This window comes from Trachinotus anak, unplaced genomic scaffold (assembly GCF_046630095.1).
Source record: "Trachinotus anak isolate AG129_WGS33_773 ecotype Australia unplaced genomic scaffold, CSIRO_AGI_Tana_v1 ptg000019l, whole genome shotgun sequence".
NCBI lineage: Eukaryota > Metazoa > Chordata > Actinopteri > Carangiformes > Carangidae > Trachinotus > Trachinotus anak.
The window spans coordinates 23,455,110-23,479,625 of record NW_027273870.1 but is presented as its reverse complement, the minus strand read 5'-3'; the positions used below and the strand labels follow the sequence as shown (position 1 = coordinate 23,479,625).

The window sequence follows — 24,516 nt, the reverse complement described above, 5'->3', positions numbered from 1 at the left end:
ATCTGTACTGTTGTTGACTGTGTGACATCACATCTGGGGTTGTTTGCCTAAAAGACACTGTTGTGTTATTCTTGCAAGTATATTGCAATTCCAAAGTTTTCCAGTTTCCAGTTATCTTAAAAGCTGGAGTTGAGAAACATGGTTTTGGTGGATACTTACCTGATGACACCTTTTTAAAGGTCAAGGTCATTATACTCTACAGGACTGCAGAATGAAATGCAGCTGTAGCCCCCCCACACAGTAAATGTATGAATACAGTATATCATATATTAGAATAAAGGAAAACAATAAAAATTGCAACAAAGTAGAACCAGGTGGAATAAGAGAAGAGAAGAGAAGAACTGAAGGAAGAAGCAAAAAAAAGAAATTATAGTTTAATTATAGAGACTTGAAGTTGTTGAGAGAAGAGCAAAAGGGATGATATGAGACCAGCATCACAGAAAAGTATCAGCAGTGTGGCTTCACATTTTATACATTGTTTTAAGAATCAGCTGTTAGTTACTGTGTTCTTTATAAAAACAAGTGAATCAGCTGGAAGCACCTGCTTTACAAAGACTTGTGATAATCCCAAGAAAAGGCCATAAACACTCACAGGGTTATTTTCATCTCTTCCACCTCTCTCTCTTTTCTTCCTCACACTGTCCCTGATTTCCCCTGAGGAACTTCATTAAAGCCCCAGAGTTTAAAGTGTGTAGACATTATAGAAGGAGATGGAGCTGGAGATGGAGGACAGTTGCTTCCTCCACGTGTGCACACACACTCTCTCCAACTCGGTCACATGGAAGCGCAGAGGGACACACGCGCAGAGAAAATTCTCCTCATTAACTAATGAGCAGGATGTCAGCGACTGCACACACACACACACACACACACACACACACACATATACACACTGATTATCTCATCCTGTAACAGAGTGTTAACATCCTGCTGTGCTCTACTCACACAGCTGTACTCTCTCTCTTCATTCATGAGGTGAAACTATTTTCGTAGTGGACTCTACTCGCTCTGCTCAGCATGGAGGCGGTGGCTCTTTTCTCTTTTACAGCATCAGAAACAGACGAGATCAGTTTTCGGAAAGGGGACATTATCAAGGTATGTGTGTGTGTGTGTGTGTGTGTGTGTGTATGTTGGGGTTTTAAAGTTTGAAATTTTCCAAAAGTAACACAAAGGCTGTATGTCTACATAGTAAGAGTGATCGTGCACATGTGTTGCAGGTGACAGAAATGGAGGATGACTCTTGTTGGTTCACAGCAGAGATCCGGGGGAAGCGTGGCTATGTGCCCGAAAACTACATTTCCCTCCTTTCTCATACGTAAAGAACAAATTTGTCCACATATGTTGTACTCTTTATGAATAACAGATCAGTTTAGCATTCTCTGTAAAATTATTGATAACATTTGCTTTACCATAACATTTTTACATCAGAGGTTCCAAACCTTCTTATCCTGTGACCCCTCAAAATGAGGCGACGTCTGCTTGTGACCCCTCATCACAGGTTGTGATCAACAAAAAAATTATTTAGATTAGATTGTTTACAATTTTTACTCTCAAAAACAAATTTATATTACAAAAATATCATCTTGTGACCCCTCTAAATTACTCTAAGAGACCATTTTGGGGTCCTGATCTGCAGGTTGAGAACCACTGATGTATCTGATTGACTTGATTTTTAATTTAGAAGCTCCTCATGCTTATATCAGTTTAAAGAGCAACATGAATATATTGTAATTCTCAAAATGTATCAGCCACAGAGGAGTGTGTAACTTGTGTGTGTGCTTATAGGTGGTTTGCAGGACGGGTGTCGAGACTTGAGGCTGAGCAGCGTCTCCGCTGGCAGGACACTGGAGTCTTCCTGGTGAGGGAGAGTGAATCAGCTCCAGGAGAGTTTTCTGTCTCCGTGAGGTCAGTGAAAGCACCACATATGCAAACACAGAGGTCATCCTCAGTCAGGATGAGATATTCATTTAACACGGTCAAGTCAAATCTCATGCTACAGACTGACCAAACATTTCCATTGACATAATTTGATTTTAATGAGATGCAAAATGTTTATATGATGAAGTGCAGCAGTTATATTTGCATGTGTTGAATCTGCTGTGCTGCTGTAATCTCCCACTCAGCCACCCCCCCTCCCTCACTCTGCTGTATAACAGCATCTGCTCCTGGGTCAGATCTCAAAACAAACGTGGCCTCAACTATACAACCAGAAGTGTTGCATGAAACACACAGGAAGCACCAGCTCCTTGTTATTCTATGTGTGCAGTGGGATGTTTGTTTTCCATCACAGTGGGCACATTAGCAAGTCACAGCAACCACGTGTCTTTGAGTGTGTGTGCAGAGAGGAGAGCCAGACTATTTAAATATGTTCTATGAGAACTGCTAAAAATATCACAGCTGCGCAGACAGTAAGTGTGTGTGTGTGTGTGTGTGTGTGTGTGTGTGTGTGTGTATGGAGGAGGAAGTGTAATTTGGGTCAGCAAAGTGACGTGGGACACATTTAATCATTGAGGGTAAATTAAATGCGTTCGATAATAATCAGGCCATTATGTAATACGACACAGTGTTTAATTAAACACAGGTACATTATGCAACTGACACATGCCACAGACATCCGTGTACATAACGCACACGCAGTAATGTTTTCAGGCACAACATCTGTCTGCCTGCAAAGGCTGACAGAGGAATTTCATGTATGTACATATACACACTCACACATACATACACACGTGTACTTGTACTTCTATCTTTGTGAGGACACTCATTAACATAATGCATTCCCTAGCCCCTTACCCTAACCTTAACCATCACACCTGAGTGCCTAACCCTAACCCTGACCCAAACCTTAACCTAAACCTAATTCTAACCATAACTCTAAAACCAAGTCTTAACTCTCAAAATGTGATTTGAAGGTGTCTCAAAAAGTGAGGACTTTCCCAAAATGTCCTCACTCTGTTAGTAAAATACTTTCTTTGGTCCTTACTATGTAGCAAGTATAAGTACACACACACACACACACACACACACACAGAGAGACTGATATTAATGCAACACAACCGCAGTGTAATCCTCATTGTGATCAGCAGAGGGAGATAATGTTCAAGGAAAGTTCATGAGAGCTTTTTAGTTGGTAAACAGCAACAGTTTACAACAGTTTGTCATTACGCCTAACACTGCACTGAGATGCAACCAGCAAAACCTTCTCTAACTATGCATCCACCATGTCTCCCCCTGTAGCGTGCCACCCGTCATTTTCCATTATATGCACTAATTCTAAGCAGCTTTTGAGTGTGAACGGTCGAGTTGATGAGATGCCCAACTGTCCCACGATAGGCCTTTTTTCACAGCAAGATATTTTAGCATCACAGCAGCAGAAGCACAGATGTAAAGACAGAAAAAAAAATCAGGGATGCCTGGATTCTGTTCCACAGGGTCCTGGTCCTGGTACATTGCTCATGCTGAGTCACTGTCACACTGTCATGGCTTACTGGGACATTTGAATCAACAGAGCCATTGTTGGTGTTATTAGTAACACCTGAGCTTTTCAGTGCAAGTCTTGTGTCATTTCCTTTTAGTGTAAAATCAGTGGAGTGAGTTGGTTTTTGTGGAAACTAACCACATAAACAGAATATTCTAAAGATGAATATGTACTGTTAACAATTAGCATGGTTTTTGGAATTGGGACACAACAAACATTTGCACTCATATCCACACCTGCAGACAGAGTCGCCATTTAATCTAACCTCATGTGTTGGGTCTGAACTGCAGGAACCAGGAGAGCATGCATTCTTGCTCCCCTCCCCTTTCTTGAGGAAACCACTGCGCTGCCCCAACATGAACTACAACGAGACAGAATCAACAAAACGTTTCACTTTTTAGGCTTATACAGTACAGCAAACAAGCCTTCGTCAGAGCACCACAGGGCTGCTGTTGCCTCCCTTCAGAGTGATACAATGATCATCTTAACAGTGTAAAAGAGGGATCGGCTTAATAAACAATTACTCATCAGACAATAAACAGATTATCTCTTATTTAATAGTAATTTGGACATGTTTGTTTTGAAATTGAAATATGATTGTACATTAATTACACAAAAAAGGACCAAAGACAATTACTTCCAACACAACAATGCAGTTGAAAACAACACACCACAGCAACACAATATAAAAGATTATGCACAAACTGTGAAAGGTGTTGTGCTGAAATTACAGCCTCTGCTTTTTACAATACATAATATAATAATAGAATGTAATGTTATTTTCCATTTCCAAGTTTATTTATATATTTCGGGCAGGGGAGCATGGAGGGGAAGAAAGGAGGCTCCTTCAAATAATGCAAAAATGGATGTATTTGTTTCCAAGTTCTGCAAACTTGTCAGAAATTTGATTCAAATTGTATGTTAGGGACGAGTGAAGTGAACCACATCAAACAAAATACATTTCTTGGCTTCATAAAGAAGAATAGTTAACAGATATAATGTATTTACATCAAAAATACCATCAGTGGTAAAATGTTTTCTAATGACAAGTTCTTCTCTTTAGTTAATATATTTTTCTTAATAGATACAAAATAATTTGTATTAATGATTAATCTGATTATTATTATCTTATGTTTGGTCTTTTTTATTAATCGATTGAAGCAGGTGTTGGAGCAAAAAGGAGCATGCATACATACCTGCCTACATTTCTCACTTTTCTTTATCCACCACTCTTATTCTGCAGCTATGGTGACAGGGTTGAACATTTCCGGGTCCTGGAGGGGGGCGGTCAGTACTGCATCTGGGACGAGTCGTTTTGCTCCCTGAACCGCTTGGTGGATTTCTACAGAACTCACAGCATTGCCATGGAGAAAGCGGTTTACCTCAGAGACCCTCCCTCATCCCCTCGCCTGCTGTCCCACCCTGGATGTAACCCCTACCCTAACCCTTATAAAAGCAGCTCTCAGGAGTCCCTCCCCTCACCCCGTCTCTACTCTTACCCCTCTCACCTGGAGAGAGAAACCTCCACACGTCTGCTGGATCCAGCTGTGGGGGTATGACAAATCATCAAGTCATTTTTTTAAATAAACACCTTTCACTTCTGTTAAATACACACGTTTGCCTAATGTCATGACTCGGCTCTGTCTTTGTCTAGAAACCTCGTCTGGCTCATGCCCTCTGTGATTACACCCCCCCTCAAACCGCCCACCTCCACTTCCTGCGTGGTGATATCATTGACCTGCTGGACTGCTCGGGCTCACTGACCTGGAGAGGACGCTGTCGAGGCCGAGTAGGCGTCTTTCCACCAGAATACGTCCAACTGCTGTACCACTGACACTAAATCAGACTAAACATGGCTGTACCACTGACCCTTACCTGCCTGGCAGTAGTGACTCACCTTACTAATCCAGTGACTGAACTAGAGCTGAAACCAATTATTGAATCGTCAACATAAATTTTCATTATTGATAAACGGCCCTGAAAACAGATTTTCTCAATCAGCTTCTTACTGTGAGCTATGCGATCCTACATGGAGACCATATTTGAATTTAGAAATGTCTTTATTTCTGTTTTTCTCTGTGCTCTACTCCCTGGTTTCAAATGGGCAGGATTTCAGTTGGAAAAAGAAATTTTCACATGCTTGTATGTCTTCATGGCAACTCTTCATTTAAAGTCCACATATTTAGCATTTAACAGACATTTAATAAATGGTTTATAACACACTATAATGTAGGTGAAAGTGTTTATGAATATATTTGCCAACAACTGTCACTTTTTGTGTGGGCACTCAGAGGTGGAGGCTACTGTACAAATAGATAATGAATGACAACGTAGCAAAACACAACTGTGACAACATGTGTCTTAATAGGAGAAGATATAATTGCTGACAAATTAATATTCACTAATAGATATCCTTACGGCTATAACTACATTTTAGTGTGGTATAAACTTATTGAATATTTATAAAGTGTTTATAAATGTTAAATATGTCATATAGTAGCTGAGTTCAGAGTTCAAAAGATGAATTGGGAGGCTACCATTGACTCCTGTCTCATATGCTGCAACAATAACTTATGATAGCTTTCATTTCAGACTCTCTCTCAGCTTGCTAGTGGTCAACAGTGCAAATTTTCAGTTAATCAAAGTAACAAAACTTTTCATGGATTTCCTTCATGTGTGATTACTCTGATCACAATGATTCTGAATACTGCTGTGACTGGGCCTTAATAATACCCAAAGATTTTTTTTTTTCCTTTAGTTTTTTGTTAATTTAGTCCTAAATACTTATTATTGAAGATTTGAAAGCAGGTTTTCAGTGGCTTCAATCATTTAAGTTAATTATCAAGCAAAAATGACAAATATTTGCTGGTTTCAGCTGCTCATATGTGGGGATTTGCTGCTTTCCTCTGTTTTATGTCATTATACTAAATTCCATGGCTTGTGGACTACTGGTCAATACAAACACACAATTCAAAGATGTAACTTTGTGGGTCCCATATTTTTCAGTTAATCAGTAAATCAAAAATGAATTGACATATTAATTGAATTGAGAAAAACTGTTGCCTTCCTGTTGTCCTTTCACAACAGTCTGTACTAAATATATGACTGAAAAGTGAAATTTAACTGTATGTTCACTTTGTTTTACCATCTTGTCCTTGCCCTAACCTCCCCTGTGGTAAATGTAAGAAAACTGTACAGAAGCCAAATAAAGAGTGATATCATCTAGTTATAAATTATGTAACAAACATTTGTGGACAAACACATTTAGCTTTGATGCATATATCTTTACATTTATTAGAGATATCACAAGAAAAAAACATTTGGTGGACAAGTTGTCAAGGTATTTTGACTTACATGAGGTTCTTCAGATCCAACAATCTGTGCTTCTTAATACTTGTTAATGAATTTCAGCAATAAAAAATAGCTCAAATGCACAGCAACATAGGCAATTTATTTATTTTATCAGCCTCGAGGTTGATGCCCCTCAAGTAAACTGGAGCCATAGGCAATTTTCAGCATTGATAAATTGTAATTTGTAATAATAGAAAAATAATTCTAAAACCTTTCATTGTTTCAATATAATTTGGATGCATTTGAAGTTCCAGCTGCAAATTTAAACTTAAAAACTCTAATAGCCTGGAGTTACAAGAATTTGACAGTCGTGGACCAGCAAAGGTCGAGAAATGCTGCTTCATGTGAATGAGAAAAAGCTCAATAGCATGAAAGAACACTAGAACAATAACTGAAGGTTCATAAAACCTTGCATGACAGATAGAGGGTCATCAATAAAACTATACAATTACTGTTAAAGATATAAATTCTAAATTAAATAGAATAATGAGAGTCACATACAACTTAACCCACACAGATGTATTCTGAATATCTTACTATATATTTTGTAAGCTTTAGTTATTAGACATGATTCGCCTCAAGCACTAACTGCACATTCAGGTTAGCTTGTTACAAGCCACAAGCTTCATTGTAATTTGTACAATACCCTTCTGAAACTTTAAAGCTTGGATGCAAATAGAATAACCCAATGTCCTATAGCAGGGCAGTGTTAAAATAATAAACATAACATCAAGGCATATCTGTAGAAATACTGTATGTCTAATGAAGTGAACATTTTCACCATTTTCTCATGACATTTTGCACTTACTTGAATGAAAAAGTCTGGCATGTGTATTCCATTATTGTCAATCACTATGTGTAATTTGTTGCAGATGTGGATCCAGATGCAGATAAAAGAATGTCTCAGCATTTGCTGTTGTGAAAATAATAAATTTAGCAGTTTGTGCAGCCTTGGTGGAGGGATCTGCTCTCTGGGTATTTTCTATTTTGGGATGTGGATCTTTTATAGCACTTGAAACTACAACTGCAGGCTTATTCTCGTGAAATACAATGCATTGATTTCTACAGAATTCAGGTAAAATCTGCTGAAAAATCTGTTTGTTTTGCCACCTTCCTGGATCTGGAGAAATCAGCCGCTGTTTGGCAGGCGGTTGGTTTTTAGTTCATGTTGGAGGGACTGGCAGGAGTTCAGCTTGCGGGTGAGGCAGGATGTTGAATGTGATTCTCCGCTCAGGCAAAGTATGCATAGAGAAAAATGTTAATGCTGATCAGCAGGAGCGCATTAGCACAGCAGAACCTTGACCAGAACACACTCTCTCTCACACTAGGAACTCTGGGAGCTGGAGTCTCCTCTGACCGCCGCAGTGCTGCGATACACGATCCTACACCCTGGCCACATGTCACCCGACGAGATGGCTCTGAGCCTGCAACATCACATGCACAGAGAAGAAACAGGAAGTTACTGAAACAATAACTATAGCAGCATGTGTGTGTAGATGACTATTTATCACATGATTGCTGGTTTTATTCTAAGTGGTGTGAATAACCAGACTCTTACCCTGGGAGATACGGTGGCTGACAGAGGACACTTTCTGTAGAGGAATTTCTCTTTGTGGCTCTTCAGTTATTGTCCACCAGGTCAGGTTACACACCTGGGAGAGCAGAGCGATATTTTTTTTATAGTTGTATAACAATTGTATATGGCTTTTTATTGTTTTATTGCTATGTGTGATTAAATTTTATTCATGAAACTTATTCTGGACAGCGATTCTTCGCCTTAGACAACAAAGAGCACCGCAGTTAGTATTGATTTGATTTTTATGCAACAAAATTGACCAGAAAAAAACCACCTATATAAAACTTTCTCATTGTACATAAAATACATTGATATAAGTTGTCTGTGTGGACTCGGAGGTTACAGATAAGTGCGGTGAGCATAGTTTGTACACTTGAGGGTGTGGATGAATTGGATTAATGTGAGGACTGAATGTTGTGTGTGCTTTTTATGGGTGAGGTTAAGCAGATCTGCTTGTTTTCTATATTTGTCTAATTCTCTTGAAATAAGTTATGACAGTTTTTTTGTTTTTTTTAAATACCAGAGAGGCTGATGTTTGCATTTTGAGTTCATACACAGGTCAAAGTAATGTCAGATGTGAGTCATCCAAAATACTGAGACTTGAAATGTGAAGCATCTGATGTGTCATTCTGTTGTGTGCAACAATACTTCTACTGTACTTTAATATTTCTGTTGTTCTCTGTAGCTGATTACTGATCCTTTGGATTTAGATAGGCATGGCCTCTTTGACTGTCCTTTTAGAAGTCAGCCTTCATATAATCTGCTCTCAAATATTCAGCTGCCTGTTTCTTTACATCAGATTCATCTCTGTTTTTTTCAGTAGATAACACGACAGGTGTATCCACAGAAAGACTACTCAGATAAGCTTACCTCCCTCATAGCTGTTATTTACTGTATCTAAGTGTACACACCTGTTCAGGGCTGGGCGGGGGTGTGAGCAGTGATACTACAGTAACCACGATAGCAGTAAGCCCACAGAGCAGAATTGCGAAGTGGAGGTAGTGGACGTCACGCAGCACTGCAGGTGCAGAATCCACAATGCCACATCTGGGAGGAGGGAAAGCAAACTCCAGCACCATCCTACACACACCCACCACCAAACCCACCATCAGGCCCCAGAATGCACCCTGAAAACACACACACATGAACACACACAGATGACATTACATGACACGAAGTGATATACTGATCTCCCTGCGTCTAATGACTGGAGCAGCCCTGGGTCACACTTGGGTGTGTTTGGGCTTGTAGCACTCTCACTTTCCAACCATTATGATTTGTCATCTTTGTCGTGCCACAAATTTACACACACATACAGTGACACAAATAACCGTCTGTCTCCTTCTCTTTTCAACCTTCACTAAAAAATGTGATCTGTGCAGTTTGACTTATCTCACACTGAGTCACACAAAGCAATCAACTGTACCTCGGCCTCACCGCTCATCACATTTTCTCACTTTTCCTCCTCTCTCTGTTCTCCTTCCTTATTGCTTTACTCCCCTTCTCTCTTTGATCTATTTATCTACATATGAATAAAATCATTTGAAGCGACAGTTATTTTTGTTGTCACATTGCCAACTATTGTAGAATGGTGTGTTTTTCTGGTTTTAGTTAATACAAATCTTAATGTAAAATTCTAAGATTAACACAAAGGCAGATAGGGATGAATACATAAGATGCCACATGTGCTAGACATAATGACACCAATTACAGGGTTTATTAATGTTTTTATGAGTTACAATTGCTGCTTTGGTTCAAAGAGTACATCATATTCCCACGTTATGAGTTTGCTCTCCACAGTGTCAGTGTGTGACACATCGTGTGCTGTAACATGTTCCCTTTGACCACATGAGTCAACACAATTTCGATTCTTAAAGTCATATACTCACTGTGTTTAGCTGAACAAATAAAAAGCTCATACCTCTTGTGTAACAGGGCTTTTGACCCTTCTCCATAACTTTTTTTTTTTTTATAGGTCTTAACTTGAAATGGTACCATCAAAAGAATTAGATGGCTGTGAGATTTTTAACTCCAACAGTAAGCATGGTTTTGGTATTTTGCAGATCTAAAAGCATATCTAGATTTAAACTGTGCAAAATTTGGTGAAAAAGTAAAAGTTTTTAGACATCTAAGTAACTTTCAACCACATTTCAGTGAAAGTACATTAATGTGAAACAAGGCTAAAGAGGCTATAACCACGCTAGCCGCTGTTTGAGGCTATGGGCAGTGCTTTAAGCTAAATGCATTGCTTTTATTATATTATATTATATTATATTATATTATATTATATTATATTATATTATATTATATTATATTATATTATATTATATTATATTATAATAATTAGCATTTGTGAATTAGCAATAAACACTGCCTAAACAGACACTTAGGTAGTGCTTAGAGCTAGGTTTAGCTTTGCAGATGTTCTGTATTGGACAAACAAAATGTTCAGCCTAATAATGGTGCTACATGAAAAGTTAAGGGATAACTAACGTTATTACAATTAATCCTCAGGGGGACTTTGATGAGTGTCAAATTTCCTTCCCATAGTTGTTGAAACATTTCACTAAAAACTAAAAATGTCAACCTGCTGGTGGCACTACAGGAAAGTCAGGGATCATGAACGTCAGTACTAAATTTTATGGCAATCCGTCCAGTATGGGTTGATATGTTTAGGTCTAGACCAAAGTGTTGGAAGGGCCAACACACAGCTGACATTGCTATCCACACCACTAGCAATGACTTCATATAATAACGTGGACGTCCTTTGACCTGCAAATTACCAGATCAGTATTTTCTGGGCTATTGCCAACTCATGTAGTATCCCCAGGCAAGTTCATTGTAAATTCATTGTAAATAAAAAGGTTAAAAGTAAAATAAAGCAGACACTGACTGAGTTGAATAGAAGTAATTTACATCACAATAAAGGGGAAAAAGCCCTTTCATTAGGAAAAAAAACAAAAACAGAGAACATCCTCTTGATTTCAGCAGTTACAAGCATTCCAGCAGAGTGCAGACACACCCAGGACAAACAGCAATAAAACAGGGATTGAATCTTGACTACTTGACTAAAGACTGGTCTTTACTTGCACTTTAAGAGTGTTTCAACATGTGTTTTTAGCTCTTGGCTGATCCACACTCTAACTACACCATTGTTATCTCTTTCACCCCACACTGTTATCTTTATCTTCTAACAATCACACTTTCTCTCACTTGCACTCTGTTATCAGACAGAAACAATCACTTTCATTTATTGCGGTGAAAGAGCAGCATGTACATGCTGGTTCTTACAGAGGAAATAATAAACAATACACTTCATAACACACACACACACACACACACACACACACACATTCACACAGGACTTCACACCAAGCAGTAAGGGATGTTTGCACTTAGCTGGATCCCATGTGAGACTAATAAAACTGCGCAGCCATACAGTGTAGGAGAAAGGACAAACAGTGCGAAGAGGAAAATATGAAAACTCCAGAAGGTTCTGCTGAGTAGTTTGTTGTCCAGAATCAAGTAAACTTGGAATTAAGTTTGAATAGTCTCACTAATGCATGTTTGAGAAGAAAGATCTTGTGTCATTTAGGTGTTCTTGGAATGAAATCTAGTTCTATTTTATTGTTCAGTAAAAACTAGTGTACATGTATGTTCCTGGCTGTAAACAGAACAGACTGTCTCTAACAGTATCTGATAACTGATTGCCAAATTCTTTTTATTTTAAGTCAAACATTCAGTGGTTGCAGCTTCACAAACGTGAGGATTTGCTGCTCTTCTCTCTTTTTTCTCTTATGAAATTGAATATATTTGGATTTTGCCGTGGATAATTTTTTTGCCTTTTTCTGACAATTTATTGGCATGTCTATTAATTGATTAACGGAAAAGTCAGACCAATAGATAATAAAATGATCAGAAGTTGCAGCCTCAATTGTAAAATGTATATGAGCCGCTGGAGGACTTCCATGCATGCATGTGTTTTTGTGCCTGTGTTCCGTACCTGCTCATTGGTTCTCTTCCAGAAGACAGCCAGAGTGAATACAGCAGTGACTGGTGGAGCGAGGTAGCTCGTCACAGACTGGATGTAAACGTACAGCTGGCCACTATTGGCCGACTGCAGGATGGGGATCCACACCACACTCACCACCACCAAGATCACTGTCACAATCCTGCAACAAACATGTACAGCACATTTCTTTCACATTTCTTTCACATTCTCAACAAACAAGCTTCTCTTTATTCCTAGTGTCATGAGTTCACCCTCCACAGAACTGAGGGGGTTTTAAACTCTTGTTCAAGGACACTAAAGCAGAACAAATGTTCCCTGACCACTGCGCTGCTTTGTGTGCCCATCCATACATGTGTAACATGGCTACCTGCCGACCAGTAACAGCTCTCTCTCTGAGGCCCGGGGTCGATGTTTCTTCCAGATGTCCATGGTGAAGAGTGTGGAGCTGCTGTTGAAGATGGAAGTCAGCGAAGACATCAGAGCTGCCATCATCACTGCTATCATAAGCCCCCGCAAGCCTGTAATACACATACAAATACACAGATGCATGCAGGTGAAAATTAAAAAAGAATTTATCAAAGCACTGGTACATGCTGAAATAAAAATATGCAGTAGTCTCACCACTTGGCATGAGTTCAATGACCAGTTTTGGAAAAGCGATGTTGGAACATCCCACCTCAGCTCCACACACTCGCACACACTCCTCAGGATCCACACAGCCAACAGAGTCTGAAACATGAGGTCAGGCAAATATCATTTACACGAAACTAAATATTGAGCTCATGCAGAATTCATGTTGTCTCTAATTTCTGCTAAAGAACGGGCAAATGAGCTGGGGTAAAATTCCACTTCAGTATGGATTTAGGTCATTGAAACTGTTCTCGGGGGAAACATGTATCTTACATATTGAAGAAGACAATGATAATACATGAATAAATTACCTTTATTTTACAGTAAAAGTATCTTAAGTGGATACTTTTTTAAATTTAATGATATTAGTCTATTTTTTAGCCCACTGAGCTTTAACAAAGAATGGCTTCCTTTGGCAGTTCATGTTCATATTCATTTGTATTAAGCGTAATTGTAATGTAGTCAATGTTTTATTTATTTTAGATGTGTTTTTTCTAGCGTGCGTACAATGATGTGAAGCACTTGCATTGTATGAAATATTTAGACTATACAAATAAAGTGCAATAATAATAAATGACACAGCTGGATTGATCACATTCCTCCTTCACTATTATTCACCATGAATGCCTGTACATGTTGCATTAGACAAGCAGCACATTACCTTTGTTGCTACACAAATAAACTTGCCTTGCCTTAGAATTAGACAGTGACATGAAATGATCTTCCAGATGTGGAGCACATTGCTTTTAATATTCAGAACATTACAGACATAACATTAACATCAGATCTGTTATAGGTGGCAAAGAAGTGGACTCACAACAAGGGTCACTTGGCTGTGTTTTCCTCCTCAATCTAGAAAAACCTAAACCATTAAAGGGAAATCTAAACCTGACACAGATGTTCACTGGTTATTTCTCACAGTGTTTTATCACCGGAAACTCCAGTAGACCTCTCAGTGACACATCACAGTCCAGCAATTAACCCAAATAGCAAAAAGCTGAGTAACCCTATGTGCTCTGGATTAAGCTTATGTCACATTTAATACCACAATAATTTTAGAAGTCTAACTATAATTATAACCCCCCCCCCCCCCAAAAAAAAAAAACAAAACACAATGTAAAACTTATCTCACTGGGTTAGTTATTACACTGTCTGTCGTAAGGGTCCTGCTGAAAAAACACGATTTCTCTCCCTCTGTCCAGACAGGAGGGTGGAGTTTAAACTCTCTCTTTCCTAACCAACTACCGGACACTCCGCCTCTCCGCCCCCGGTAACTCAGCTTCCGTTGCCGAATTCCAGGGTCAGGCTCTCACCGGCAGCTGCAGCACACTGCCGCGCTGGACCTTAACCCCGGAGGGACGCTTTGAAGGGAAATAACGAATGTTTAATCGCTGTGGACTCGGACTCAGTCAAAGTTTGGACTCGTAAGTGCCACGTTGGTTAATTTTACGACTTTTTTTTGACTCAGTTGCCATTTTCGAGCAGCTGTGAAGCGCCGCTGTCAGACTTTAAGCGCTCCGACAAACAAAGAGGAAAAGTGAGTCGTCAGCACAGCAGTTCGGCTGAGTCACACTCGGTTTCAACACTTTTAAAAGGAGGATTAATGACTGAATTTTCTATCTCCAGTACATGTTCCGCTTTGGATTGACTCACTGGCAGACACACAGACACACTCATCCACCCAGACGGCCGCCTGCCTCCGTGTCTGCCGGGCCCCGCGGCTGGAGCAGCTGAACCGGGCCGCCTCTGCAGTTCCGCGGCCGCTGTCAGGTGAAAGGCGTGGCGCTGGGCGGTGAGTTGGGGGTGGAGGTGTGTGGGGGGAGCTCCGTTCCGACGACACCTGAGTTAGTGTGAGTCACCTGAGGTATCTGGGCTGAGGTGGAGCCCTTGTTGTAGCGGCTCATTTCCCCTTTGATGAAAATCGTTTTCGTTCTCACATCACGGGCCCAGGCCAGGCGCACACGTTATGGACCGTAATGACTTTTCTGAGGTTTGACCCTCCGGACCGAGAAGTGGAAACTGGGTCAGAGTGGTTTCGGCAGTTAACCGTTTAGTGACCGGGGCCGCACCGGGGCCGCACCGGGGCCATGGCGCTGTCTCAGATCCAGTGTCTGGACGAGCACCACGTCAACTGGCGGGTGAGCGAGAGCAAGCCGGAGTTTTTCTACAGCGAGGACCAACGGCTGGCGCTCGAGGCGCTCGTCGCCAACGGCCGCGACGCCTTCACGGACTACATCCGGCAGTCCGGAGTCCGGGAGTTCCTCTCGGAACCGGAGCTGGAGCGGATTGCGCGCACAGCGGAGGCCTACCGACCCGGGTACGAGCATCATCAGAAACCGGAGACGCCGGGTCCGGGGAACATCACCCCGGGGTCCGGGGAAGAAGCGGGAGACGGGGAGGTGTCGCTCCAGTACTGGCCGGACCGGTCCGAGGCCTCGGTGGCCGAGCTGGATCTGGGGTGGCCCGAAGCCATCTCCTACCGTGGGGTGACGCGTGTGACCGTGTACACCCAACCTCCAACCGAGGGGCACACGCACATCAAGGAGGTGGTGCGGAAGAGCATCGCCTCAGCGCAGAAGGTGAGAGGAGAGGATGGAGAAGATGGTGGTAGCAAAGTTTGTAGTGATAAAGAAAGTTCAGGGAATCAAACAGAAACAACTCAACAGTACTGTAGTTTACAGAACAAATTTGAAGTAGCCAATTTGTGCTTTTGGCTAGTTGATTAATTGATTAGTCAATTAACAGGATACTAATGGGTAGTTATTGTTATAATTAGCTCTGGTTCCAGCTTCTCCAGCATCAGGTTTTGCAATTTGTGACATTATTATGAGCAAATTTACTGCTCTGTGACATTTTAAGAAAAATAGAAATCAATGAACTGAGAAAAAAATATTTGCATGAAAATAATCGTTAGTAGCTGCACCAATTGTGCAGAATTGCATCATGCTATTAGGTGTTTGTGTTCACCTCTCGTTCACCATCATTGTTTTCTTTATGTTAAATCAATGACAAATTGAGAATGAATGTTTTGATCTGAGGTTTGACTTCCTCCTCTGTGTTCTCCTGTCACACCACAGACAGCGATGCAGTTGTACACTTGGCTAAATCACATATCTACCAACAATAATCTGACATTGGCTTTTTTGGACTGAATTTAATCCAGTGTCTGCCAGAGTTTGATTTTTTTTTTTTTTTTGTCCATTTACATCTGATTACTTGCCTTTTTCCTGCCTCACAAACCTACTTCCTTCTCTCTTCTCTCACATGTGCCAACTCACACATGCACCCAACAAAGTTTTTTTTAAATGAAACAAGTCTGATCTTGACACGCTAGTGGAAAGAAATTCTCTGACGTCGCTGAATATGCTACATGCCAGCACCCTAACCTTTACCTCTCACATACACGAACATTGGCACATGCAAATATAGTAGTTTAGTTCTGCACCAGAGCAACAAACATTAAGACTTCAAATAATTAGGCTTAACTCTGCTGCTTGGAAGGCAGTACAGACCCAGCACATCCAGGCTCAAAAACAACCTTTTTTCCGAGGCTTTTGTTCAGCTGAACTCAATTACAAACAAACTGTTCCCTGCATAGGGTTTGTATGTATAGTATTTATAAAGTATCCTGCTTTTTAAGACTATTTAATGTTACACACTACAGCCTATCTTCTTTTACCTTCTAGTTTTCAACCTTTTCTATGATTGCCAAGACCGTCTTTCACTGTGTGCAAGTAGACAAAAGAACAGTCATAATAAAGTTGATTTGCAATCTGTGGTAAACTATTAAAACCCCCAAAGTTCACCAACTAGCTTTTTCCAGAGCTGTTGTCTTGTTCAGTTTCTTAGCTATGTTGTCCATGTTTGGGACTCCTCTCTATCTATTTCTGCAGTTTTAAACTCAAAACTGGGTCAGTTGGAGAGTGAACAGGCAGCACTGTGTGAAGAGTACCCAGCTGTCACCAGTGCTGCTGTGTTGTTGAACACACACTGTCCAGTCACTTCTCACTTTATCACCACCCTGCAAAAGACTCTTTGTTTTTAAGGAACCATCATTCTGGACAGTGGGAACATTCTCTGTCTTAAAGGGTTTCATTTATTGTTCAAATGCAGTTCTCACAAGTGCCCAGCTTCCTTTTGAGGGTTTAATGAGTTTGATATTGTTGATAAGAGCAGCTTAAATCAAACCCACCCTCACAGACCAGGAAACACTAACACCCTTTGTGGTTTCCTGTCTGTGTTTTTGTGTGTGTGTGTGTGTGTGTGTGTGTAGGTAATAGCCGTGGTGATGGATGTGTTTACAGATGTGGATATCTTTCGAGACCTGCTGGATGCGGCGTACAAACGCAAAGTTCCTGTATACATAATAATTGACATGGCTGCAGTCCCCTGCTTTCTTTCCATGTGTGGCAGAGCTGATATGCACCGTGGACACCTAAAGGTACGTATATAGACACACCCAGATGATGTTTTGATAAGCTGGGGGATGAGCTAGTTGGGCTTGTGGGATGGGTTAGGGTTGTGCAAGTATACAATAGTAGAAAAAGGTTATTTTCAGAAATAACTAGATCGGGGAGTATTTGAAAGAAGGGCACACAAATGGTGTAGGTATAACAGGTTTTTGCCGGCAGGCTTTGGTAAGGTGCATGCATCAGCAAGTTGTTTGCTATAGGCTGAATGTCAGAGCTGAACTGGTCGAGGCAGTAACAGAAAATACTTAGTGTTTCACAGGGGATTTTCTTAGAAATCTGGAGTGGAAACCAGAAAGACACTAAGCACATTTCTGTCTGTGCTGCAGGCAATTAAATAACCCATGTGCACGCTCACTTTACTTTTGGTAACATGCTTCTCTTTCATTTCTCTTTCTTCCTTCCTCATGGGTTTAACCAGCAGAAACCCCCCCCCCCCCTTCTCTCAACTTCTTTCTTATCTGCCATCTCTGCCATCATTATGAGCATTTACGATCTCCAATGGTTAGTGTCTGCTGTGAGATTTCGCACAGAACACTTACTTACGAGGTAACGCTCAGCCTGGAACCACACCCTTATCACAGGGCTGAAGACAAACACCGCAGGGTGTGTCATACAAGCATGCACATACATAGATAGTCCAGGCTCTAACCTGTAGAGTCAGCCAACATGAGGTTATGCAGGTATTAGAGAGCTGCTCTTAAGCAACAAGAAAACTCATTCTTTTCTGTCTCTCCATGCTCATGTTGCCTTTATTTCTCTTTTGTTCACTAAAATCCCTCCTCCTGTAAGTACTAAGTTCCCAAGTGCCTTTGTTTACACAGCTTTAACTCTGTATGTATGTGCATGTGTGTAGAATCTGCGTGTGCGCTGCTGTGGAGGTGTGGAGTTCTTCACACGCTCGGCGCAGAAGGTGCGTGGTTCGCTGAGCCAGAAGTTTCTCCTGGTAGATGGAGACAGAGCCATCTCGGGTTCATACAGGTGAGCAGTGTGCTAAACAGTATGTTCTACATTCCTGCTTATTGTTTGCACTAATCAATATTTTTACATTGGTAGAGATAAACCCACAGAAAGTAATTACCCATTACCCAGTACCCCTTCGATGTTCATAGCGTTTTGGTGTCTTTCAGATCACTGTTTTGGTTCACTCTCACTCCTTTCATTGTGTTTCAACCAGATTCAGATAAACCCACTGTGAACTATGTACCCAGCACAAAACAACAGGCAAAGTTAGCAAATGGCTGGTTGACCGTAGTAGAGCATTTAGCAATTAATGAGCCAAAACACAGCTTAAAGCAAATGGTTGTAAATATGCAGCTAATTCGTTCACCATAATAACTTAATAAGATGTATAGAGTTTAGAGCTTTTTGCTCAGCTTCCAAGTGGCGTGCTGAACTTTACCTTTTTACTTTTTAATTTCTGAAAATTACACAGTTTATAAATCTCACACAGACTCTCGGGTTTACTGCCATTGTCATCTATTTATTAGTTTATTCTTTGTTCTACCAGGATGTTGAGGAAAAACAATCTTGCAGTGTAATCAAAGAGCACAATATGATAAATGTCTTCAGGCTACAAATGACTGGTGTCATGATTACACGTTGTTTTGGGTTTTGTCGTGACAAGGAAGTGTTTAGATGGGAGACACAGGAACTGGGACAGATGTAATGAAAAAGTTCCAAATCTAATCACCCTTTAGACAAGCACATTTAGAGGGGAATCACTGCTGTGAATTTATGTTTCCCTGTCTCTATTATTCCAGCTTCACCTGGTCTTCCTCTCGTTTGGACCGTAACCTCATCACTGTGATCACAGGACAGGCAGTGGAGACGTTTGACCTCCAGTTTCGTGACCTTTACCTCTTGTCCAGAGGTGTGTCTCTCAGCAAGGTTCCCATGGTAGATGAACCAATCCCTGACCCACTCCCTCAGACAGCTCTTGCGCCTGTATCAGCTGCTGTTGCTAGGAAGCTCATCAATCCTAAATATGCCCTGGTTGCCACAGGAACCCATGCAAGTCCGACCTCCTCTGACCAGAACTCCAGCAACAAGAACTCAAACTCCCAGAATCCCACTGGGCTAAAAATTATGAAAGGGCGTCTTAAGGAGGTCATAGAAGAGCCACCCATACACCCAGGATTAGCCCATCTGGAGAAAGCGTACCTGATTCCATACCTGCCCATCTGGCCAGAGCCAGACCCACCCAGCGACGTGATTGGCTTTATCAACATCAGGGATGAAAAGCGGGCCAACCAGGTTCACCTACAGAGGTCGGAGAGGTTTGAGGTCAGCCAGGCTATACGCTTCAGCTCACCACTGATGCTAACACCCCAGACTGAGGAACCCGCTTCAGGTCAGGATGCAAATGCTGCAGGAAAAGCCAAAAATCCCTCTGGCAATACAAGTCCAGAAGCCCCTACTCCTGTCAGTCCAACCAAAAAACAGGTCAAGGAGAAAACACACACAGCTCCGAATAAAGACCAAACTGATTCCAGAGGGGCCCCTCAGCAGCCCAACACACCTCCAGCACAAGACACACAAAAACCAAATGCACACACTCCCACATCATCAACCAATGTTACTGCTGATTCACAGCCAACAGACAACGTTAAAGAAACTCCAGGGGCACAACCTGCAGCACCCCCTGTTCCTAAACGCCGCACACTGCACTTAGTCATTGACTCTGCCCCGTCAGAGCAGCCTGGCCAACCACAGGTGACTCTGGTAAAAACTGACCAACTGGAAAGTTTAGATGGTTCTTCTAGCAAAAAGAAAACCCGGGAGCAGCTGACACCAAGCCGTGACCGCATAACATCAAAGAATGACGGCAGGGACTCAGGCAGCAACGAAGATGGCAGCCAAGACAGCACAAAGGTCATTTGTGACCAAGCAGCCAATGATGATCCTTCAAGTGCTTCCACAGCGTCAGAGGAGGAGTTTTATGACTCCCAGCAGGAGCCAAGTGACCTGTTGACAAACGGAGTGACAACCGGTTCAGGTCGCGGCCATCGCCAAGGAGATGGGGTCAACATGATGGCCCGCCTCTCCCAGAGCATGCTGGACCTGCGAGAGCCCAGCCAGTCAGAGGACAGCACTGCCCTCATCTGCCAATCACAGCAGCTCCGCAGACAAGGTCACCCCTCACCACACAGGCACATAGGACAGGTGAGGTAATATCAATATAACTAATCCTCTAGGATTAAACAATGAGTCATAGAACATTAGCTGCCAACAATGAATCTTTTTATATTTGCTGGTTCCAGATACTCAAGTGTATCTGGATTTGCGGTATTTTCTGTTTTACAACAATATGAGTCTTTTGGATTTTGGATGTTGAAATTGCAATGAACATTTGTTCACTATTTTCTCACATTTTACAGACTTAATAGTTACACAGAAAATTGAAATGATAAACAGATTAACTGTGAAAAATAATTGTCAACCGAAGCAATTAGTAGGTTAATTTGCTGCTTCTCTCCGTTTTATAAGATTGTTTATTGAATCTTTGAGTTTTGGAGTGATGGTCGAATAAAATAAGCACTATAAAAATAACACTGCAGGTGGGATAGGTATTTTTCACTATTTCCCCACATTTAATGAGCTAAATAATTAATAGATTAACTGAAAAAATAATAAGCACATTAATCATTAACAGAAATAATTGTAAGCTGCAGTTTTACGTAGCAAAGTGATGTTGACGTAGATGTTGACACACTGCTTGTCTAAATCTTTTAAATCCTGTTTTTAATGCGTAATGAGCAATCACTGACAAAACAAGTGTCGAGGTTCACGGGAATAATGTTTGTCATTAAGATGCAGGCAACACAGTTCAGTGATTCTCCATTTACAGGAAAGACAAAGATGATGTCTCACACCTGTAAACAAATTTATCTGAAAATGGGTGTGTATCACCGGCAAGCTGGCACCTGTTTACAGTTAAACATGTCATGCCCTTTTCCTAATTAAAAGGTGTGTGATTGTCTGCCCACATGTATGTGCACGCACCTGGATAGAGAGCTCGGCTGATCATGCCAGGGAGGATGATGAAGATGAAGGGCAGAATCTTCAGATAGGCAGCCAGGATCGATGCTCCTTTCACATGACTCATGTTCTTAGCAGAAAGGGACCGTTGTACAATAACCTTTACATACAGAAAAACAGAGAGTAATAACGTTAACTTTATTTAGAGCACCCTTCAGAAGACAAAAACCAAGAAATGTTCAGTGGAATACTATATATATATATATATATATATATATATATATATACACATATATATATATATACACACATATATATATATATACATATATATATATATATATACATATATATATATATATACACACACACATATATATATATATATACATACACACATATATATATATATACATATATATATACACATATACATATATATACATATACATATATATATATATATATATATATATATATATAAACATATATATATATAAACATATAAACATATATATATATGTTTAAAAGAAGAATTAAGTGAAGTATAACGGATAAAAATTAAAAGAGCGAATGCAGAACAAGCACCCAATATAAACAATATGACAATATACAAAAACTACTAGCTACCCACTGAAGCACATCACAGCCATGTAGCCTATGAACACTGATACAAGACACGGTCCCGTTTTGCAACAACTCTATATAGTTTTGGTTTTGTACTAAAAAGTACAGAACCAATGCTAAGCTGTTTACCACTTTACAACATTCAACATTAGGGGAGAGCCACCATCTTGTGAAGTGAAATCTAGCAAGCTAGGCTAACTAGCTTACACTCAAAAACTAGAAGCCTGGTAATGTTCGCCCCGATTCCCATAGACATTACTTTTCATTCATGGTAGAGTTCTGGATTGCGGCTTAAAGTTTTACAAGAGGGAATATGAATGCAGAGTCTAAACCTATGATAATTACTTCTGTTTTATTGGAGTTTAAATGAAAGATGTTCTGAGATTACAAAATTTTAGCTGTAAGGCATACTCCGACAGTGCTCAATCAGATGGCCTCATTTGAATAAAAGGCCTAGGGGCTTAAAATACTGAACATGAACTTTCGCAGTTTAAGTGTGGCTGGGTACCTTTGTTGCATGTCATTCCCCATCTCACTCTGCCCTCATTTTGTTTCATATCACAACAGTTTAATAAAGACATAAAATGCCCAAAATACATTTGTTTTAATAAACACATTTGACCCAAGTGTAACATATAGTTACTAAATAGGAAAGGGCCCAGAACTGATCCCTGAGCTACTCCATGAGTGAGTTTAGTAGTGGAGGATTTACAGTCATTCATAGCTTCACAAATAGAAACCATGTGTAGGTTCATGAGGTCTCACTCATCTCTCTCTGTCTAGCTGTTCCAGACCTCAAGATCTCCAGGTCGTGATGCAAGGCAGCGAGGACCTAAAGTAATCATTGCCAAACCGGGAAGTTACCACCGCCCTGCCCGAGCAGCTGGTCCAGTGATTGGAGGGCACCGTTACTGGCAGGGCCAAACACTGCACCCTGATTCGGCCCAGCTGCGCCCAGAGATGCGGTCCAGCCGGTCGCCACGACGCCACAGCCCGGGATACAGGAAGATGGACCATGCCTTGCCGCACCCACCAGACAACCAATCAGGGTTGCTTGGAGTTTCTCTCTCAAAACTGAACAATTTCAGACACTTAAGGGCACGAGGAGGTGTGTCGCAGAAGAAAGTGTCTCAAAATAACAAGGCTACAAGGTAGACCTGGGGACCAGCACAGGTACACAAGGATGTTTCTTGATATGCACTTGCTAAGAAACTGGTGACTCTTCAATGTGGAATCCTTTCTTTCTCTGGCATGCTTGTCATTTCCTGTTTTGAAATCTCAAGGCTCCTACAAGAACATACAAGATTTTTTGACAACGTCAGCATGGGTTGGCAATTTGATTTAATAATGTGTTTTAAGAGGTATTGTCTGTAAATGAATCATGTCTCCTTACAATCAATTTTTAAGAAGTAGATACTGATATCTGGGAGGAAATGAACTCTGATAATAATATCTCAGCTGATATTTATGTTTACAAACAAATGCATAAACATACACTTTTTTTCCAGCATAGATCCCTCAAATTTAGTTATAAAAGAGCTAAGATATTTACTACAGGCAGGGTATTTTGTAGAACATAACAGATATAATGGTAGATTTGGTCAGCTGTGATATTCTTCTCACCTCAGTCTTGCAAAGAATCCTATGAACAAATATTTCTAATTTACCTCAACTACTTTTCTTTTTCAGAATTCTGTACTGTAACATTTTCCATATTCAAGATACACAGATGCGATGTATCTGACATGTGAGATCAGCCGATTATGTTTGCTCTCTGATAGACTAGTCAGGCTGTAGCGTTGATACCACTGTGATTGGTTACTGATGGTGTGAGGGTAAGGCTACTGTGTTGATTGCTTTTCATATGTGACAATTTTCTGTGGTTGTAAAGACCAGGTGTATGCAATGTTAAACACTGATGTGGGACCAAAAGTGAATGTCATGTCATGTAAATAAAAAAACAGACTGTTGCCCTGTTCATGCCTCAAGCAGTTCAATTAAATCAGCATCATTATATTTCAGGAAGGTCTGTCATTCTGAAAGTGAAAATCCATGACTTAAACCTAAGGATCCGGACCCAGACAACTGATTTGGAAATAATCCAGAATTGTGTACGTGCACAGTGAGGTATTTTTAAGTATGTCTGCATTTGCTTCATAGACAGAAAAATATAATTGTAGCTTTGAGTTTTCTAAAAGGACTTTTGAAGCCTGGTGTTTGGGTTTGGCACAGTCATCATCTGGGAAACAGGGTGGATCCTGACCTTTTTTCTTTTTACAGAAACTTGTGGATGCAGCCACATTAGTAGAATGAAGTCTGTTAGGACAAGTAGTATGAACACAATCCAACCAATTTTATTATTGGATTGAAAGATCATTCTTGGCCTGGGAAA

General features: G+C 40.7%; 3 protein-coding genes across 8 annotated transcripts in view; 2 read left to right on the top strand and 1 right to left on the bottom strand.

The window, feature by feature from the left end:
* Nucleotides 1-46: 46 nt before the first annotated feature.
* On the top strand, nt 47-6,764 carry LOC139637052 (GRB2-related adapter protein-like). The gene is made up of 5 exons (XM_071505530.1): nt 47-1,095; nt 1,218-1,315; nt 1,786-1,905; nt 4,722-5,031; nt 5,133-6,764. The coding sequence occupies exons 1-5, from the start codon at nt 1,018-1,020 to the stop codon at nt 5,310-5,312; spliced, it is 786 nt and encodes a 261-aa protein (XP_071361631.1). The 5' UTR covers nt 47-1,017; the 3' UTR covers nt 5,313-6,764.
* Nucleotides 6,748-24,516, bottom strand: part of slc5a10 (solute carrier family 5 member 10) — a 30,130-nt gene continuing 12,361 nt past the window's right edge. For 4 of the 5 annotated variants that reach the window (XM_071505528.1, XM_071505526.1, XM_071505529.1 and 1 more), the window contains 7 exons: nt 21,522-21,657; nt 13,039-13,146; nt 12,785-12,935; nt 12,409-12,577; nt 9,317-9,532; nt 8,388-8,481; nt 6,748-8,253 (listed from right to left, as the gene is read on the bottom strand). In XM_071505528.1, the coding sequence (XP_071361629.1) occupies nt 8,060-8,253; nt 8,388-8,481; nt 9,317-9,532; nt 12,409-12,577; nt 12,785-12,935; nt 13,039-13,146; nt 21,522-21,657 (1,068 nt within the window). In that variant the 3' untranslated portion in view covers nt 6,748-8,059. Of the gene's footprint in view, nt 8,254-8,387; nt 8,482-9,316; nt 9,533-12,408; nt 12,578-12,784; nt 12,936-13,038; nt 13,147-21,521; nt 21,658-24,516 lie in introns of those variants that run through there. The other variant, XR_011694518.1, reaches the window with a different exon arrangement.
* fam83gb (family with sequence similarity 83 member Gb) lies at nt 14,334-24,100 on the top strand. Of its 2 annotated transcripts, none has more exons than XM_071505523.1 (5): nt 14,334-15,626; nt 17,321-17,488; nt 18,373-18,497; nt 19,280-20,686; nt 22,908-24,100. In XM_071505523.1, the coding sequence occupies exons 1-5, from the start codon at nt 15,135-15,137 to the stop codon at nt 22,963-22,965; spliced, it is 2,250 nt and encodes a 749-aa protein (XP_071361624.1). In that variant the 5' UTR covers nt 14,334-15,134; the 3' UTR covers nt 22,966-24,100. The 2 variants fall into 2 exon arrangements, with proteins under 2 accessions (XP_071361624.1, XP_071361623.1); XM_071505522.1 differs by having other exon boundaries at nt 14,335-15,626; nt 19,280-20,681.